This window comes from Haliotis asinina, chromosome 7, assembly GCF_037392515.1.
Source record: "Haliotis asinina isolate JCU_RB_2024 chromosome 7, JCU_Hal_asi_v2, whole genome shotgun sequence".
Taxonomy (NCBI): Eukaryota; Metazoa; Mollusca; class Gastropoda; order Lepetellida; family Haliotidae; genus Haliotis; species Haliotis asinina.
The window spans coordinates 47168456-47188363 of NC_090286.1; the positions used below are offsets into that span (position 1 = coordinate 47168456).

At 39.8% G+C, this 19908-nt stretch overlaps 1 protein-coding gene across 1 annotated transcript in view; it reads left to right on the forward strand.

The window, feature by feature from the left end:
* LOC137291554 (atrial natriuretic peptide receptor 1-like) overlaps positions 1 to 19908 on the forward strand; it is a 57778-nt gene that overhangs the window by 30769 nt on the left and 7101 nt on the right. Inside the window, exons 5-16 of the mRNA XM_067822932.1 lie at positions 628 to 779; positions 1013 to 1085; positions 2640 to 2763; positions 3246 to 3332; positions 7580 to 7723; positions 13179 to 13300; positions 14235 to 14431; positions 14523 to 14630; positions 15458 to 15577; positions 15864 to 15957; positions 16207 to 16434; positions 18256 to 18405. Coding sequence (XP_067679033.1) covers positions 628 to 779; positions 1013 to 1085; positions 2640 to 2763; positions 3246 to 3332; positions 7580 to 7723; positions 13179 to 13300; positions 14235 to 14431; positions 14523 to 14630; positions 15458 to 15577; positions 15864 to 15957; positions 16207 to 16434; positions 18256 to 18405 — 1599 coding nt within the window. The remainder of the gene's footprint in view (positions 1 to 627; positions 780 to 1012; positions 1086 to 2639; positions 2764 to 3245; positions 3333 to 7579; positions 7724 to 13178; positions 13301 to 14234; positions 14432 to 14522; positions 14631 to 15457; positions 15578 to 15863; positions 15958 to 16206; positions 16435 to 18255; positions 18406 to 19908) is intronic.

The following is a 19908-nucleotide window of genomic DNA, read 5'->3' on the forward strand; positions in this document are numbered from 1 at the left end:
ATCGGATACATTTTTACATAGCTCAGGATGAATAATTGATCAAAGGACATTGACTTAGAAGATCATTAATACGTGTTTACAAATAATCTAAGAGCAGCCAGAATATGGTGGAAAGCCTTTCGTTTTGTCCGCGCGTTTCAGTTCATTGATACGTTGATTCGCCTCACATGAAAAGCAAGACTCCAAAGAAAATGTTTCGATTATGAAGGAAACGAGCAGCAGTACTGTAATAATGTTCGTAGGAAACTCTAATACCAAACTCGGTTAAACATGCAAGTAACATCAAGGACATTTATTTTTCGAATTGGATAGATTTATTGTATAATATTGATCATATTACACTGATAATGAAAAACATGTTTGATTTACACAAATATACGTTGCTATGCTCAAATTGACACATTGCTTAATGATTGAATCCAGTTGTACATATGAAAGAAAGTCGGATGCAACAAATAGTATTTAATCCACCATATTCTTAAACTGCCGAGAGATAACGCTACCGTTTCAAGAAACCGGTTTTTCGCAACGTATGTTGAATCTCAGTCTTAGATCTGAAGCCCACGGTATTATCAGCATCATGCAGAATTAAAGATTTCAGTTTGTTTCTCTGTCATTTAACTACAGTTTGCGGCGACTTCCGGTGTGAGGGTCAAGAGGGGGAGGACTGTTCGTCATGCCCGAAGGATTGTGGCGAGTGTCCTCTGGAAGGCTGGGAGATCGCCATCATCGGCGTGTTTGTCGTCATCATCGTTGCCGTAATCCTGGGTATCGTTGGGGTAAACGATAAATTTAAATTGATTTATTTCATGACATTCATTTCATCCGCAATTTTTTAAAATATCTTCTTACATCCTGTTCGCTGTACGTAATCTGTGAAGTTATTCGTACCAATTGATGAATATTGTAGTCCAATGTTTATTGAGAACTTGACGGGACTCGAATGAGAGTTAGGGTTACATCAAAGTATAGCGAAATGAAACCCTTACATAAATGTGGATTTGGTTTTCAGTATTTTCAGTACAAACAGAGGAAACTACTTTGGGATGAAAGTTGGATCATACCTTATGAGCAGATTCTTGAAGGTATGAGTGAAATTATTATCCACACCACTTTGCATCACATCACTCCAGAAAACACATCTGCAAAACGCATTACACCACGTCAGACCACTCCAGATCACACCACTCCAAATCACAGCTTTTCAGATTACACCGCTCTGCATCACACTTCCCCAGAACACACTACACCAGAACACAACACACCAGATCACACCACTCCGAATCACTCCAGTTTCCTTTACACCGCTCTTCATCACACCACTGCTGATCACACCTGTCCATAACGCATCACACCACTCCAGATAACACCACGCCAGATCACATAAGGCCGGGTCACATCACTGTTCATCACAGACAGCATCACACCTGAAAGCATCACACCGCTGCACTGTTCAGCACATCACTTCACATAACACCTCAGATGAATCAGTGTGCCTTTAAAAGCTGTTACCCGTGTGTGTATACCAAGATGATGTGTCAGACATGCACCGCAAGCTCTCAGAGCTGAGGTAACTACTCCTCAGCAGCATGAAAATGATCAATTTCCGGATTCGCAATGCAAGACACAACATATCACTTACAAGTAAAACAATACACATTCACACGTGTATGTCGTGATCCCATTATAGGAAGATCTGTGTAAGGTGTATTAGGTACATGGACAGGATTTAATTGGAATCTGATCAGCTGGATGGTAATCCGGCACAAATTCCACATCAGGGCAACACCAGATGTGTTATTTGTGGAGTGGAATAGTTTGGACCCTGATTTCACAACAGTTGAGAGGAATATATTTGGAAATTCCCAAGATTTTATTTAATCTCGAAGGGCGATGTCTCTTTGAATGGTACTGTCCGAATCGACAAAAGTTTAGCTGTATCCATTGGACATGACCACAACTAAGGGACTAAAATATAGCCGGGGACCTATCTATCTATCTATCTATCTATCTATCTATCTATCTATCTATCTATCTATCTATCTATCTATCTATCTATCGATGAATGAATGAATGAATATATATATATATATGAAAGATGGAAGTATGTTAGTTATTTCAATGCATTTAATTCAAGCAATTACTGCTTCGTCCTGGCTTATTCAGGACAGGTGGTTATTAGTGGTCAGGACAATGAGCCCGAGTTACTACAGGCTGTGTATCATTAACAAAGGATAATCCAGTGATGTATTGTTTTATCCATGAACTGATCAGTAACTGAAATATATTTATAAACTCTTCCCTTATCCGTAAATCTGTAATTCTTGCAGTTTCTTCAGGTTGCACGTTTACAAATGAGACAGTGTTATTAGGTCATTGAATGACATATGGAAATGATATACACAAGGAAAAGAGTTTTTGATGGACGTCAACGTCTTTATTCTGAGGAACACAATGTTCCGGAGTGTTGCCTTACTCCTTCACCGGGTACTGGATGCATGCTTCATTTGATGAAGGAGTAAGGATATACTCCCAAACGCTGTGTTCCTCTGAATAAAGAAGTTGATATCATAAAAACCCTCTTCCTGACACTGTTATTGTGATTGCATTGTAGAATGTAAGGTATATTTGTTTCACAGAGAGTGGTCTACGGGGTGCATTTGGCAGTATGATCAGTGTGCAGACCGGAAGTTATGCCGAAAATTTGCAAGGAATGTCCCAATCAGCAAATCGGAGACAAGTATTTGCAAACACTGCGCTCTAGTGAGTATCATTTTCACTTTCTAACGGCACACAGCGGAAAACCTTCCATCTTCACGCAGTGCGAGTTTATGTCCCCATTATCAATTTTCATTTTATTTAAATCCTTACAGATAAACACACTCCGAGGATTTAACATTCCAAGCAATTTCCATTAAAATGTTTCAAACACAATTGTTAGTGTCTCTTGGGTCACATTCCAGGGGGGTAAGTTGAAATGGGTTTTACGTAACGTAAATGTTTTTTCTTACATTTTATCGAAAACATTATTTTTAGTCATTATGTAATGTAAGAAAGTGCATTTGATCGAGTTCGTCAGTGCATGTTTTCAAGTAATCCCAAATTCCCCTGCTTGTTATTTCTTTTTTCCCTTTACGTTTTTTTGTCACTGAAGGATGCCTGTGAAAAACACGTGTGCACGAGCTTGTTTCCTGTCTGTTAACTAAAACCTAATCTCTCCTCACCTTTATTGATTTTCTTTTCAGCGATGGACGAACGATTGCCGTCAGGAAAATACGGAAGAATACCTTTGCTCTCACGAAAGCCATCCGACTTGAAGTGAAAACAGTCAGGTCCGTATCGTTTTGTTTATCGTCTTGGTTTTGCTTGTTCGTTTCTTACTAAAGCGGCGTTCTTTAATTGATTCGGTCAGCACATCCTCTGATCAACATCATAAACATGAATGTAGGCTGGGATACGATTACAGGTGTAACAAAGTCTGTGAATCTGACCACACTACCCATTCAAGCGACAGGCATGAGTTGCTGAAGATCAATTCCGGGTCCTAACGGGTCCTAACGGGTCCTAACGGATAGATACAGTTGATACAGTTGACGCGGCCCTAACCGGCATCTGTCCAATCCGGCAGGTTGTCAACACCGATATGAAATATGAATCCCATCCGTTGCTTGTATATTTATTATCAGCTGTACAATCTTGCAATCTTGTTCAGTCATAATGAATGCCGTTTTAGATAGCTTGAACTCTTCAAAGAATATTAGGGAACCAGAACTTTTGATATGGATAACCGTTACCACCCCTAAAAACAACACATGTGATGCACGTGCACAACGCTGTACCCCCCTACACGTGCATGGCGTGTCATGCTTGATTTTGACTGTTTTGAAAAAGATTGATAACTCACTGTAGATTAATAATTTTGACAATTGTCATGCATCACACATTTGTGAGTGTTTCTAGCCATTTCTTACACACATCCACATGGTACACATCCAAATTTCATGCCATACACCAATCATCTTTCAAGCCTAAAATACGTCTGGTATGTACATGACACAAATAACTGTATGGCATTAAAGAATGGTTTATATCATTCACATGAACGTGATGTTGACAGCAGAATGAGTACTGAGTCCCATATAGTACATTCGGTGTCCTCCCGCCTCCCGCCTCCTGTCCAAAATCCGATTTCCCCTATTCCCGCCGAGCCCAAAACCTATTTTCCCACTAAGTCCCAGGCCCAAAGGAGCAGTGTTGTTACAAGGGATTAACGCTCTGAGTTATAGCCTGTTTCCCCGATACCTCCATTCCTGCCGTTTCAGTGTGGGTACAAGTGATTAGCTGTCACATGATCAGAATCTAGAGGCCCATGTCAATATTACGTGTATTCGAATGACAGAAACCATTCTTCAGTATCATACAATACCATATTTGATAGCCCCTCATAAGGAAATGCAAGTGGTGATGCACTCTCAAAATATTCATGATTATCATATCAACCTTGATTGACTCCGATTTATCTCCCAATGTTTTCAATTGTAAACGTTTTAAAGCGTATAATTTCATTGTATTCGTGAATCAGCATCCATATTACAATATGACATGATCTATTGTGTTAAATAAAATGAATGAATTAATCACATAAGACGAATTGATCATGATGTATAAAGCAATAGATCACCATTGTTATTTTTTTTATGATCAAACCGCGATAATTACACAGGCCATGTTACACAGGCCTGAAGTTATTAATGAAGACATTGTAGAATAACATGTTTCAAGTATATGTTTAAGAAACCATCTGAGATGAATTATAACCTTTCCAGAATGCTCACTACGGAATAAACAATCTTTACATTGATAGAGAAAAATGCTTATGTGTGGGACTGGTGAAATGAAAGCTGACTTTTAAATCTATCCTGTGTCCCCTGGGTATATCAACCCGAATGAGTGAGATTTTAAACAACTCTTAGCAGTCTTAATCTCAGTCTGCAGGCTCAAATCACCACATTTTGCCAAGAGTATTAAACATTTTCTTAAAAGCTGTCTGTATTACTCAGACAGAATAGCTATGGATAATCAATCAATTACCGGTCTTCAGATCAGATTGATAATAACAGGAAGTCCAGCACAGCCAGTAATCACTCCCCATTGATTCTCTTCAAAACATAGCTTAAATAACAACAGTCTGATGCTATCAACTTTACTGCGTTAATCTAGTACCGCCAGTGGGTAACTGTGGGAATATACTCTACTGTGTTTAGTTACTCCTTTCAGCTGTAAATACGAGGAGACAAGGAGAGAGAAGTTTTTTATTTATATGTCACATGTTATAAATATATAGAATGTACATACATGATTGAAAAACTGATATGACATCCGGCTATATGGCCTACGAGACACAAGACATTGAAGAACGTATAGTAATGCATGGAGTGAATAATCTATCACGGTAAAGCACCAGTGGGAGAACAAAAATAGAATAATACAAAACAAAACAAAACAAAAAAAAAAATAAAAATCAGGTTAAAGTGAAAAATGTATCGACAGTTCCATGTTCACCAGTAAAGTGTTGTATATTTAGTTACAGGACTACAATATGCGTTTATGTCTATTAAACAGTTACCAATGCAGCTAGAGGTTTAATTAACTTAGCATTACTAAGTATGAATGCGGCCTGGTCGGTAGGCGACAAGAAAGAAAAAAAAGGATTAATATTTAGTATATTTTCCCATTGGTCATATCGTAAGTCCGAATATAGCGGACAGCTAATCAAAAAGTGGACATCGTCCTGAATTGTATTGCTATCACGAAATTTATAAATTCTATCCACTAGGAGTGTTTTGGGGCGTGTACATCTACCTACCTCTATATCCAGAGGTAGGGCGCCACAGTGTAATTTACTAAGGATACTACGGTGAGATCTAGGCAGAATTTATGGTTTGGCTGTTAATAATTTCTTAAACTTTCTGTTTGTACAGAGTTTATTCCCTTTAGGTTTCCCTCGGTCGTTCCAAAGTTCTTCATTCCAATTTTGACAATCTAGAGATCGTACCCACTGTGAGACATAATACGTTTCCGTTTTAGATATATCACCACAGTCCACCACAGGGAGATCTAAATTGTTAAGAATAGTAACTTCAAATTTATTCCAGGATTTCGAAAAAGTATTGGAGCATCTGCATATGACACTCGGTATTCTCGACTGTTCAGTGCAGCAGAGCTTACGCCAAAATCTTACAATTTCAATTTTTTGTTTAGAGAAATGAGTAGTGCAACCCATTTCTCCTCGGACCGCTGAATTTGGGGTTTTACTATCGATACCCGGGGAGAATCTACAGGCCTTATTTTGTACTGCATCTATAAAACTGAATTATCGTATTGAATTATTATACAACTGAATTATTTGTACCCCATATGGCTGGCCCATAGGATAAGATAGGCTGGACAAAATTATTGTATAACGTATTGAAGACGTTATAACCCAAACCACCACAAGATTTAAAATTACACATGATAACACAAAGTGCACAACTTGCAGATGTAGCAATTTCTTTAGCAGTAAAGTTCAAATCATTATTTTCCTGTAACCAAACGCCACGATATTTATATGCACTGGCATAGTCAATAGTAATATCACCAACTTGGAATACAACTTGTGACCCACTGAAACAGCGTGGTCGGTAATGAATGACATTAGTTTTCTTCTTATTAATAGTTAACGCCAACGTTTACACCAATTATCAACGAAATCTAACATTCGCTGGGAGGAAAACTCCACACCACAATTAAGGTTGTTAATTTCTTCGGCCAGGTCATTAATGTAAATAGAGAACAGGGTCGGTGACATTATGCAACCCTGTCTAACACCGGAATTTACATTATATATATCGGCGAAACGGTTGTTTATTCATACACGAGCGTTAGAATTATTGTACATCGATTGAACAGCATAAACAAATTTTCCGTTGATTCCAAGTTTTAACAGCTTATACCATAGACAATTTCTCTCTACCTTATCAAACGCTTACAATGCAATCGATGAGGCACAGAAAAGTGGATTTCTTAGTTACCTTTCTGTTATTGGTTACTGAATACGGGCTATGGATATGTTCCAATGTACAATGTTCAGGTCTATGTGCATGAAAGTGGACACTATTTATAACCCTATCAAAAGTGTAATCGATACGGAAAACATTTTATGCAGGTTAGAATCACTTGTGCACAAAACGCTTGTAATGAAAAGTATCAAATTCCACACACTAGCTTCAAATTCAAGAAGAATTAAAAAAACATAATCCAGTATAATACCTTATTGAACACGGTTGGGTTATGCATAAAAATAATGAATGTAAACGTAAGAGAATGAGTATTAACTTCTGAAACAGATTTTTAAAACAACTTTAAGCCTAAATACTGGCAAATCTGAGCATCGGTCGCATGGAGTGAAACACCTTTTTCAGGTGAAAGTTAAGTAATGTCATGCTCTGGGAACATGTGATGAAAATGTGTCATTGAGATTTTGGAGCGGTTGCGATCAATAGGCATTAAAACCATTGTTTTACTACGACTGTTGCAGAGAGCTGGACCATCCTAATCTGTGCAAGTTCGTTGGCGGGTGTGTTGAAGTGCCGGACGTGTGCCTGCTCAGTGAATACTGCCCTAAGGGAAGTCTCAACGATGTTCTCCAGAATGACGAAGTGCCACTGAACTGGGCATTCAGGTACATCATTGTCTCCATTTACATGAGATACAAGCGCTGAAATAGTCAGCACACTAACATCAACAAAAATAACAAAATGGTAGGAAGGATAACAAAACGTTTCCAACACTGTTTAGCCATCTCATGTCAACATTATTTATGTTTTGCCATCTCAATATGGAAGAAAAACCATATGAATGTACATGTAGATATTTTAGCCCTTGTGCTTTTTCATTCACTTCCACGTTATGGAATCGACAAAACACAAAGTCATAATCATAACGAATCGAGGATTCGAATACATTAATATCGGATGATGGCACTTTACAACTTAACCTTGGCCCCAAATAACACATCAGTAACAATCAATTGTAACTGAAAAGGTAACCAAAGCACATGATCAATGATCAATGATCACGGATCAATTTACAATCAACGTTAACATTGTAATATCAGATTTCTGGAGTCTATCCTTGAGAAGCTGGGATGGTTTCACAAAAATACCTCATCGTCATTGCACTTGATCACAATAGGTACTTTTTTAAACCCAGTATTATCAATATTCCAACTAGGGACATATAAATAATTGAGTCTGGATCTGTCAAAAACAAAGTTTAAGATACTCAACAAAATCAGAAACACTTACGTGGGGTGAGGAAATAATGTTTCTTGTTTCTTGCTGTAACTGTGCCATACACACGGTAATGTCATGTTGACAGTTTATACATGGTCATGGTGACCGAACTAAAAGTGTGATATATGACAAGATTTTATGGATGCCAACTTCTTTTTCTTGTTTTCACGACGTTTCTGGGCTATTCCTTGCCTATTCCTTGCCTCATCCACCTGACGAGGGGGCAAGGAATAGCCCAGAAACGTCGTGAAAACAATAGAAAGAAGTTGACATTCATGAAAATCTTGTCGTGCATTAGAACACCGACTTCTAAAAACCTCTGAAGAACCTCGTGAAAAGAGAAAAGTGTGGTTATTAAAGACAGCTATCACGTGCATCGAGTCGCGTGATCCTATCATCGACCTCGCTGACCTTGGAACGCAGAGAGTGATGAACATTGAAACGCATTAAAATGGCAAGTTCAGTAAAAAAGACACTCCCTGAGAATGCATAGATTACAGGAGGCCTGCGCTGTAGGCGTGAGTCAATACACTGTCTGATTAAACCGTGTGCACTAGACGAGCAATGATCAAAATCGTTCACGGTCGCTGCGTGTGACGTTACATTAAGGTAGCGCACAAACCTAAATTTACGTCATTTCCGCTACAAATGTGTGACTGCAACCACCAATAGCAGGGAGTTCCTTAGAGACAAGGTGTTAGTCCAGATCAGGAATCGACTCCGCACTGCAGGTATCTACACAAGATGATCATGAGATATTATGAAGCAGTTTTATCTTACTCAGCGTTTATGATAGGTCCGCAGATATGCCAGTTTCAATCAAAGACAGTGGATGATTAGTGGATGCCTACACAACGTCTATTTATAGTCAATCTAAGTTCTCCCTCGATCGAGTCACATTAAAACTGTTCTATTTAACATGTAAAAGTTTTCAAAGTGCACATGTGTGTCTAGTGTGTCTATCGCTCTCTCTCTCTCTCTCTCTGTCTCTCTATCTCTCTCTCTCTCTCTGTGTGTGTTTGTGTGTATGAGTGCCGTGATGGCTGAGTGGGTTAGACGGCTGACCTCTGACGGATGTTTGTTAGAGTCAGCGGCTGGTTTCAAATCCTGGATGGGACTCAACAAAGGTACGAGGATATGTACTCTTCTGAGGAAGTGTTATCCCCAATATAGCATGTGTTAAGTTAGGTTATGTGTTTTTTTAAAGAGAGTAAATACATGAAAAAGATTAACATGATTGTTTTGCCTCTTAAAGCATCGATTACTTGGTACAACGGCGATGTAATGATTGAGTGACGCAAATAAGTATGAACGAGTTGCTAGGCTACAGGCGCTTACGATTGTGCATTGTGCATTACGATTGTGCATTAATCACTCTCTAGAAGTGATAAAATCATTCCCAACAGGCCATGAGGTCTGTATCTCTATGTAATTTAGCACAAGGTATAAATTAACACGATACACCCTTTCACACTTCTACCCTGGGTGTTCATTTTGCAATGTACTTTTGTTCAGGGCTTACCTGTGTATAATACTGAATTCAGTGATCCCTTCTTTGAGATATTTACATGCATCTATATGAAGCCACTGTCGTTTTCTGTTACAATTATACCAAATGATCAGGGGGATTGTTGGGATAACGTAACTCCTTGGGCACCTATTCTCATTAGTACTGGCTCAAATAGATAGCAAAGATGAAAAATGCATGGTGACATATTGTGCATACTGTGGAACGGGATGTGACCTGTTGAAAAGCAGTGCGTAAGTGTGGTAGTCATGCCAGTTGTCAAGGAATACGAATCTGTGTGATTTTGACCAATGTGGTTTTTGTCAGAAAACATGGAAAGTGGGAGTTGGTATTAACAGGAGTGAGTGACTGACTGACTGAGTGAGTTTAACTTAACGCGGCACTCAGCAATATTCCAGCTATATGGCGGCTGTCTGTAAATAATCGAGTCTGGACCAGACAATCCAGTGATCAACAGCATGAGCATCTATCTGCGCAACTGGGAACCGATGACATGTGTCAACCATGTAAGCGAGCCTGACCACCTGATCCCGTTAGTCGTCTTTTACGACAAGCGTAGTCGCCTTTTATGGCAAGCATAGGTTGCTGAAGGCTTATTCTGCCCCGGACTTTCACGGGTCCATTAACATGTGGATGATGATGCGTACAAAGTGCGATCTGACAATGGATCTGTATCATGTTATCAGGAACTGAAGACTCCGAGAAAGCCACCCACTGAAGGTTAGCTCAGATAAGACTGAGAATATTGTGATGTAGATACCGAACGGAACCAGGCATCTCACAGGAAGAAGTGAAACACGTTCTCCCAAATATAAAGACAGTAAGGCTGAGACGCGTCCAAATTTTCTACCCGGGTACTTCACTCCCTATGACCTTACCCTATGACCCTACCTTGTGAGATATGGCAATATACATTTCAGCTCTGTGGCTAAAAGTTCGGTTTTTTCAATGGCTGTATACATGGATTCATAGTGTGAGGAAACCTGCCCAGATTCGAGGTGAGTGGCTGAAAGCATGAAAACATACTTTGCCTGATGCTCACTGCTGCGTTTAGCTCGTCGCAGACTGTAGAGTGAGGATTGGTGTCAAATGGGATGTTCAGGAGCAGGCATATAGCAGTGTCTAATGTGGAACCATGATGCTGGATATAGCCACCATCTACTGGACCCTGTGTGAACACACCATTTACAAATGCATGGGAAAGAGAACATATGTGCCACCTAGTAGTGATATGAGTTGGCTCCCACCTAAAATACCTCAATGGGAAAGTTTCATCAAACACTATTGACCCCTCGGTACATTTTTACGAGACATTGAAAATGTTTAGTTGGGCTGATCGTAAAATCAAGGTAGCAAAAAGGACAAATCCAAACACACTACAAAATCTCCACAAGGAACATTTTGTTTACTTTGACAATAATTTCTGAGTATAACATACATTATCCCAGGTAGGAAAGAAGCAATTCACGTACCATCAACACGACTGGCATGTAGCAAACAATTGGTCTCTAGGCAACAGGGACGACGAAGGAAACAAGCTGCTTCTATACAGCATCTCCAGACTACAGCATAACAACGGACTTCATTATCGTCCTACATGGCAATATCCGAAAGGACAGCCATGACGGACGTTATTAAGAAGTCTTCATGTTTTGACTTTCTGACTGCGTTCAGGATGGACAATATGCATTATTATACTGTCCATTGTCTGATGATGTTCGTCAGGATGTAATGCATTAATGTATTGACGCACGGCCTAAATGTAACCTGGCAGATGACGTTGTTGAAACCATTCTTATTTTATCATTTGTATTTGTTAAAATAAATATAAGTGAGAAGCATGCAAACGTATCTTACATAGACATCAGCAATTTCTACAACAAAACCAAACCGTCTTATGTTTATTATGTTCGTATTCGTGTGATTCGTATCCCTGTATGAAAGATACGTAATCTATATCGTATCTTTCGTATTTGCAAAGACGCTAATTTAAATAAAAGATGGATAAGGATATTGGCATAGGATAAAGAACAGAGAGATTGCCCCATGAAGCAAATTGGCACCATCACAGTTTACGTCATACGTTTACATTTAGTGTGTTTACTGAATTTGCTCAGTTTTACTGAAACTAACAAATAGGAGTAATTTGGGATTGAATTTAGATTCTTTACATCCTTTTAAAGGACAATGATTTGTCAGCTGGTTCATTACACTGTCAATACAAGAACATCCAGAACACAAGTTATTATGTCTGTGTCTAATTATTGAACAGGTATAGACTAAACTCAAATAAAGACTTGTATTTGTTGACAGGGGGATGACTGTGATTGGTTACATCTTGGACAAATGTATTAGGCCTATGTCAGTAAAGATTTGTTGTTTATTTTGGTTGTGAAGAGTTTATAAGAGTAATTGCACGAGAGACAAGATTGAAGTAAAGGTTTACCTGTTACATGTCATCGCAATATATCGGCGGAGTATAATTAATGTAGTCTGGAACAGAAAAAGAGTGATCGATCTTGGGGCGTAGGAATGATTACATGCTAGCACGTGGTCGATAACGAAAACCATTGTATTTAGTTGCGTCATTCGACAAATGTTGCACCCTTGAGGGTATGAATTAGAACTACTCTCTATATTTCAGCCCTTTGTATTTCTTATTAAGCATATCGATGTTCATAATGTCGATCACGAAATTGTCTGATATTTAATTAACCGTCGTAATACAACAGGACTAGTGCTGGGTGCGGCGTAAAACAACAAACATAGACAAGGCTAAGTGTATGCGAACAGGAGAATGGATTTGAAAATGCACCAAACTAATTCAGTGAAAGGTTGCGTTTTGCATTGTGGGCATGGTCGGTAGCACGGCTAATACGGTTGTAGATTAGTTCAGCAGCATTCCAAACATAGCAAAAACAAGGCTTGGCAAAAACACTGTTTTGGTCTAGGAAATGTAGCAAACGGCTGTATCATATTATCATTGTCAGGTTCACACGTTTCTAGATTTATGAAGATTTCGTAATTACGAAAAAATAAGGAAATGAAAATTAATATGAAAATATTGATCATTCAATAATTACCGCCGCGGAATGTATACAGCGAGAATGTATACAGAATGTATACAGCGAGAATGAATACAGAATGTATACAGCGAGAATGTATACAGAATGTATACAGCGAGAAATTCATTACAGCATAAAATGAACCGACACTCGGAGTTATATCCAGTCAATTGTTCTTAACATTGACTAGAAACTATGACTTTTGTTCGTATCGTATAGACTGTAAAATGTAATGTTTTTCTTTTTCAGGTTTTCATTCGCTACTGATATTGCTCGCGGTATGTGCTACCTCCACAGTCACCGGATCCTGCATGGGCGTTTGAAGGCCAGTAATTGTGTGGTGGACGATCGATGGACGGTCAAAATAACAGGTGCGTGACTCCCTTGAACATCGCGTATTTATTACTTTCAGTGTGAAGTTCTGTAACACCAGGCCTATATTGTACATGTTATCCCTGTGAGGATTCTTCAAGAACGCATTGTATTCCATGCCATGGTTCATAGAGGGTAATTACCTGGGAACGAATATAAGCAACATGTTCCAGTTGATTATCGCAAGGTTAACACTATTCAAACCCGGAATGTTTTGATAAGTTTCACAACACAGAATGTAAAAGTCAAATCTGAACAGTAAAATCTGAAAATCATGCGTGCGTATCTGTGCGTGCGTGCGTGCGTGAATGAGTGAGTGCGTGTGCGTGTGCGTGTGCGTGTGCGTGTGTGTTTAAAACTTGACATTTGTCGCTAGAATTTATGTGAAGTTAAAATACACACATATCACCTGTGGCTGTCTATGTAAATGATTGCGGCTTAACCCCACCGATGACACCAGTGCAAGTCAATCAAATTGGAGTAAAGTAGCGGAAGGAACGGATATTATTAGATCTTTAAACATTTTAACGACCTCGAATTTCAAGCATCCTAGCTGTATCCATATATCGTTGACCCCCTCCCTCCATATCACCATTTTGTGTTGAATGGTCAATGAACCCGGCCTGCAAATAACCAGTTTGTCTGAAGTGCCTCTCCTTGAACTTGGTCGATACGACTTAGACCTTGAGACAAACGTGATTGGAGTGACAAATTAGTCGATGGCATGTCTGAAACCTGACGCATACTCTGCATGTAAGTTGAAAAAAATCCATTCCCGAATTTATGAGCATGGCGTTAAACATTAAACAAAAAACAACTGTTATCCACAACAGCCTATACAGGAAGCTCGAGAATTTTAAACACAAGACTAACCTCACTTTCTCGATGTTACTTAGTTCAATGTACGGCTAATATCCGTTGTGTTTTCACCAGATTACGGACTGGCAACCTACAGGAGGGAGGATGCGGCAAAGGAAGACCAGGAGGAGAGGGAGTACCAAGAGAAAAGAAACGCTGTATACATCGCCCCTGAAATAAAGCTGCGTACTGCTAAACCATGTTACGCCTCGGATGTCTATCCGTTCTCTATCATTCTCCTTGAGATAGCGACAAGGAATGATCCTTATCAGGTTAGCCACCGTATTGTTCATGAATCAGGTTTCAGTGTGAGTCATGTTACTTCATATAACCAATCCACGTTTCTGTAATGTTCTGTTTTAGGACGCTGATCCTTGCAACCTACCAACTAACTGGAGACCCCTGCTTCCAGATCTACGGGGGCAGAAGGACCCTGATAATGCTTGTCCCTGCCCACAGGATTACACAGAGGTAAAGTATGGAGTAGGTGTTGCGTGACCACGTCTGTAGGTTACAAAGAAGTATGGTATAGAGAAAGGAGTACGTATGAGCCATTCTTGGACTGAGCTTATCAGGTCCTATTATCTTGACGTGGACGACAGTAGGTATATGCCATTCCATTGGATTTCACAGAGGTAAGGCGCAGAGTACGTATGTGACGTTCCACACTATATCATAGAGGTGTGCCATTCTGCTAGGATGTTTGCGAGTGTGAATCACTAACAACGGTTAATAAATTTTTGTGATAAAGACTTGGTGAATATAGGCGTATTGAGATATCAGTTACACAGAGGTTTGGTTGATGAATATTATCGACCATGTTCCAGTACATGATTGCTTCAAATTGTCAGTAGGATTGTGGGTTTGTTGCTCGTTAGTCAGTTATTTCATGAACATTAATAATGGTGTGTAATGTTTACTCCTAGGACTTAGCTTTTGAGGTCCTATTTTCTTGACGTGACGATAATAAGGCCGTAAATTGGACTGTAAGCCTTTGTAAGTGTTTATCGTTCGTCTCTTGAGCTGAGTTGGCAATATTTCTACAGAAGACAGCTATCCTATTTCACGTAAAAATGAACTGTGCCTTTTACTGCTTTGCACTATATTCTACACGAGACAGATTCGAATATGAATGTCTTCATCAACCCATGCTTGTCGTTAAAGGTTGCTAATTTGGTAGATGTTTGTCATCGTTACCAATTGCGTAGATCGATACTCATGATGTCAGTCACTGGATTGTCTGGTCCAGACTCGATTGTCGACAAACTGCATCATTGCTGGGTGAAACCTTGTTTCAGTTGATAGAATGCTGCTGGCACCAAAAGCCCGACTATCGACCATCCTATGAATCCGCAAAGAAGACACTGCATCGAATAAACCCCAACAAACTGAGCGCCGTCGACCTGATGATGAATATGGTAAGTAAGTGAGTTAATGTACGCTTTACTTCTCATCACTATGACACGTGAAGATCCGGGACAGAATTGATCTTCAGTAACCCATGCTTGTCGTAAGAGGCGACTAAAGGGATCGGGTTGACACATATCATCGTATGTCAGTTGCGTAGATCGATGCTCATGCTGTCTAGTCTAGACTCTATTACACACTTACACACTCGCTCATACACTCACGTTTAATAATCAGTAATATTGTGTTGTTGATATTTAAATACTTGTTGTTCTACCATGACTGTTTCCTTTTTAGATGGAGAAATATTCCAAACATTTGGAAGCCACGGTAGCTGAGAGGACGCAAGATCTTTACGCAGAAAAACAGAAAACAGACAGACTTTTATACAGTAAGATGCATTTCTCTTTCGTACTTGGGGAGACTTTCCGTTCCCAGCATATTTTATGTATGCCTCACTACTTTCTTTTCGCCCATGAATGGTTGGCATGAATCGTTAAACCATCTATTTCAGTCTAAGGTCAAATAGAACACGGGAAGGTATATCCATTCGACAAGGGTACTAAGTTGACTACATATACGACTGGACCTGATCAACATACATAAACGTCACACAGCATTCATTTATCGTATATTATAGGTATGCTTCCAATGGCAGTGGCGGATGTTCTGAGGCAGGGGAAACCAATATCAGCAGAAAGTTTCGACGCCTGTACGATATTCTTCAGTGACATTGTTGGTTTTACAACGTTATCGGGGAGCAGCACGCCCATACAGGTGGTTGCCCTCCTCAATAAGCTTTACACCACATTCGACGGCATAATAGACATGCACGATGTCTACAAGGTCGAAACCATCGGCGATGCATGTAAGTGTAGTTCTTGCTGTCATCATCGCATACAACACGTGAAGATCTGGGTTAGAATTGGTCTTCAGCAACCCATGCTTGTCGTCATTTGCTACTACCATCGGGAAGCTCGCTGACGTGGTTGACACATATCATCGGATCCTTAGTGGCGTAGATCGATGCTCACTGGATTTTCTGGTCCAGTTTCAGTTATTTACAGATGGCAGCCAGATAGGTAGAAGATTGCTGGGCGCGGCGTTAAACAACAACCAACTAATCATTATTGCTCAAGAGTCAAAGTCACTGGAATTCGAACAGGGTAGATAACGACTGAGGGCATTCTCGAGGCAGGCTGTTGTTGACTTCACCGATTAGTTAATAGTCATAATACATTTACAAACGTCCGAAATTTATCTTTTAATCTCATTCTTAGAGTGGCATGGTAGCCAAGTACGTACATTGTTCTCCAGTCATTCAGGAGGCTTTGAGAATATGTTCTTATCCCCTTTCTTGTAGATACTATAATCTATCCAAAACTGCATCGTCTGTGACAGCTTATCCTCGGGATCAGAGAAGGTCACGGATGAACCAATCCAAGAAGTACCTTGTGTGAGAGTGGTGGGGTAGTCTAGTGGTTAAAGCGTTCGCTCGGCACGCCGTAGACCCGAGTTCTATTCCCAACGTGGGTACAATGTGTGAAGCCCATTTCTGGTGTGAATCCCGTGCTGGTATATTTGTGTATGACAGAGACAAAGTATGGTTGGCTGGGATTCTTGTTCACCCCGGTAACGTCTCCATGCATGTCATAATCATATCTCGAGGCTGTTGTCAAAGTCCTAAACGTGTGAAGACCTCATCATTTCAGGATTTTATTCAACATCAGCTAACGCACCGCGATATTGTTAAAATAGGCCAGACGCGCTCACTTACGAATGCCAAAATCCAAGAAAACACCCGTAAAATATCTGTAAACACTGCGGCAAATGTAGCATATTGTAAATGTTGTCACTGGTACAAGGTGTGAATAATTAAAGCAGTATAATGGCACTCAGTAGGATGCTGGGTTGTGATGTGTCGCTACGCTCAGCAGTAAACCAGCTATATAGAGGCAGGGTCTGCTTTCGGTTGTTGGCGATCCTCTGCCCTTTGTTATATTGTACTGTCCTATTTTATAGATATTTGCTAATTTTATTTCTTGATACTGTGATATTCTAGTCGGTTTACTCTTTGTCATTGACAGGTTTTTATAATTTACCATAAATTACTATGTAATACAATTAAATATTCTAGTCACAATATGGCTGAAATATTACCGATGTGACGTTAAGTCTTAACTCACTCACTCACTCACTCATATAGGTGAGGTCTATAAATAATCGAGTCTGGACCAGACAATCTAGTGATCAACATCATGAGCATAGGTCTACGCAATCGGGATATGGTAACATGAGTCAACCAAGTCAGCCAACCTGACCACCCGATCCCCTTAGTCGCCTTTTACATCTTGGGTTTCTGAAGACCAATTCTAACCCGGATATTTATCCAACAGGTATAGCTTCAGGTTCTGTTTCCTATATCCATACAATGTGTTATGTCCAGTCGTTGCGCCCCAGTCAAAACGAAACCATCCCCCACCTCGATACGCAAGTGTCTATTTTCAAAAACTGAAACACAGTCCAGGAAATGCTTCAACTCGCAAGAACGTCTTACTTCCCAAACATTACTTTCCTTGTAATACATATCTTCGGTTACCTGTTGTGTAGACTATACAAACATAATGCACATGTTCCTAAATGATTCTGTATGATCGTCGTTTGCATGGTTCGATTCTTCCCCTCACAGACATGGTCGTGTCGGGGGTCCCGAAGAAGACAGTCCAGCATGCGTGTGAAATTGCCAATATGGCTCTAGACCTTGTGGAGGCGAGTCGCAACTTCATCATTCCACACAAGCCTGAAGAACCTCTCAGAATCAGGGTGGGTCTGCATTCAGGTAAGCTGACCAAATAGCAGGGGTGCATGGCGAGCAAGGTAAAGCGGAAAGATGGAAACATGTATTTTATCGGATAGCTGTAACCCATTCCAAGATGCCTCGGATGATGCATCAAGCCACCGTGTAATCACCGTACAGCTAGGAGTATAAAACTATTTAAAAGAACCTACAGAAACATCACCTTGTATGCCTTTCTATGGCTCATGTAATTAAACGGTAACATTGAATCCCAAGCAGTTTATAAACATCGACATCGGACACAAGGACCGATCAAGGCTGACACCGGTGCTACATTAAATGTTGACTGCCCCGACGAAACATTTGCTTTCCTTTGCTGGAACATTAACGGATTACGAAACAAAATTCTTGACAGTGACTTTATTTCGTACTTAAAGCAATTCCAAATAATACGTCTTGTGGAAACCTTTGTCGACAGCGGTTTTATCAAAGACTGGTTAGGCGATTATGACACGTATTATAGCCCAGCAATAGAGATATCTGACTACGACAATGTCCGGTGGTGTATGTGTGTGTTTCCATCATTCAGTAAGTAAATTCTGTACGATGATTGAATCAGAGGTTCACAACCTCCTGTGCTTTAACATATCAAAAGTGTTACTTAAAACCGATAAAAGTGTCAACTTGATATGTACGTACATACCACCAGCTGGCTCGCCGTACTATAACCAAGTGAGCTCAGACTGTAGTATTGCACAGATGGAAGGGTTTTTGTTAGATAATCAGTCGAAGTTTAGAGATTCTATGAATGTGATATGTGGAGATTTGAATGCTCGTACAGGTGAACTGAATAATCCTTTAGCCGATTTACAAAACGATGATACTCATAGTAGCTGTGTATTTCCTGATGATGACAGCATATCACTTGGAGATCGGAAATCTCATGATACCATCATTAACAAATTTGGCCAATTGTTGTTAGGTATGTTGTATACATTCCAATTGTTTATTGTCAACGGGAGATTTTATGGAGATAAGCTGGGAGAATTTACCTATTGTGGTAATCAAGGAGCTAGCGTTAATGATTACTTCATATGTTCTCCTGACTTCTTCGACTATATTAACATGTTGAATATTGGCGATCGTCTGGAATCTGATCACTTGCCTCTAGAATTGACTTGTGGATTCCCAAATATGTATCGAAGAAACAGCAAGTTAACACCTAAGGGCGTCACTATACAGAAATTGATATGGAATGACAAATTATCTGACATTTATTTGATGCAAGAAGGAATCACGTCTACTACACAACTACTCGTCTGTAAACTTGATAATAACATTGAAGAGGCAATTGATGATTTTGTTCAATTTATGCTGGATTCATCATCTTGTATGAGAAAAGAACTAAAATGTAACATTGATAAAGTCTCCCCACTTAATGCTGAATGTCGGACTGCGAGGCGAAACGCCCACAAGGCACTGCGAAGATTTAGGCTAACCCGTATTAGTCTTGACCGGAAGACATTTTGTGAAAGTAAAAATAAA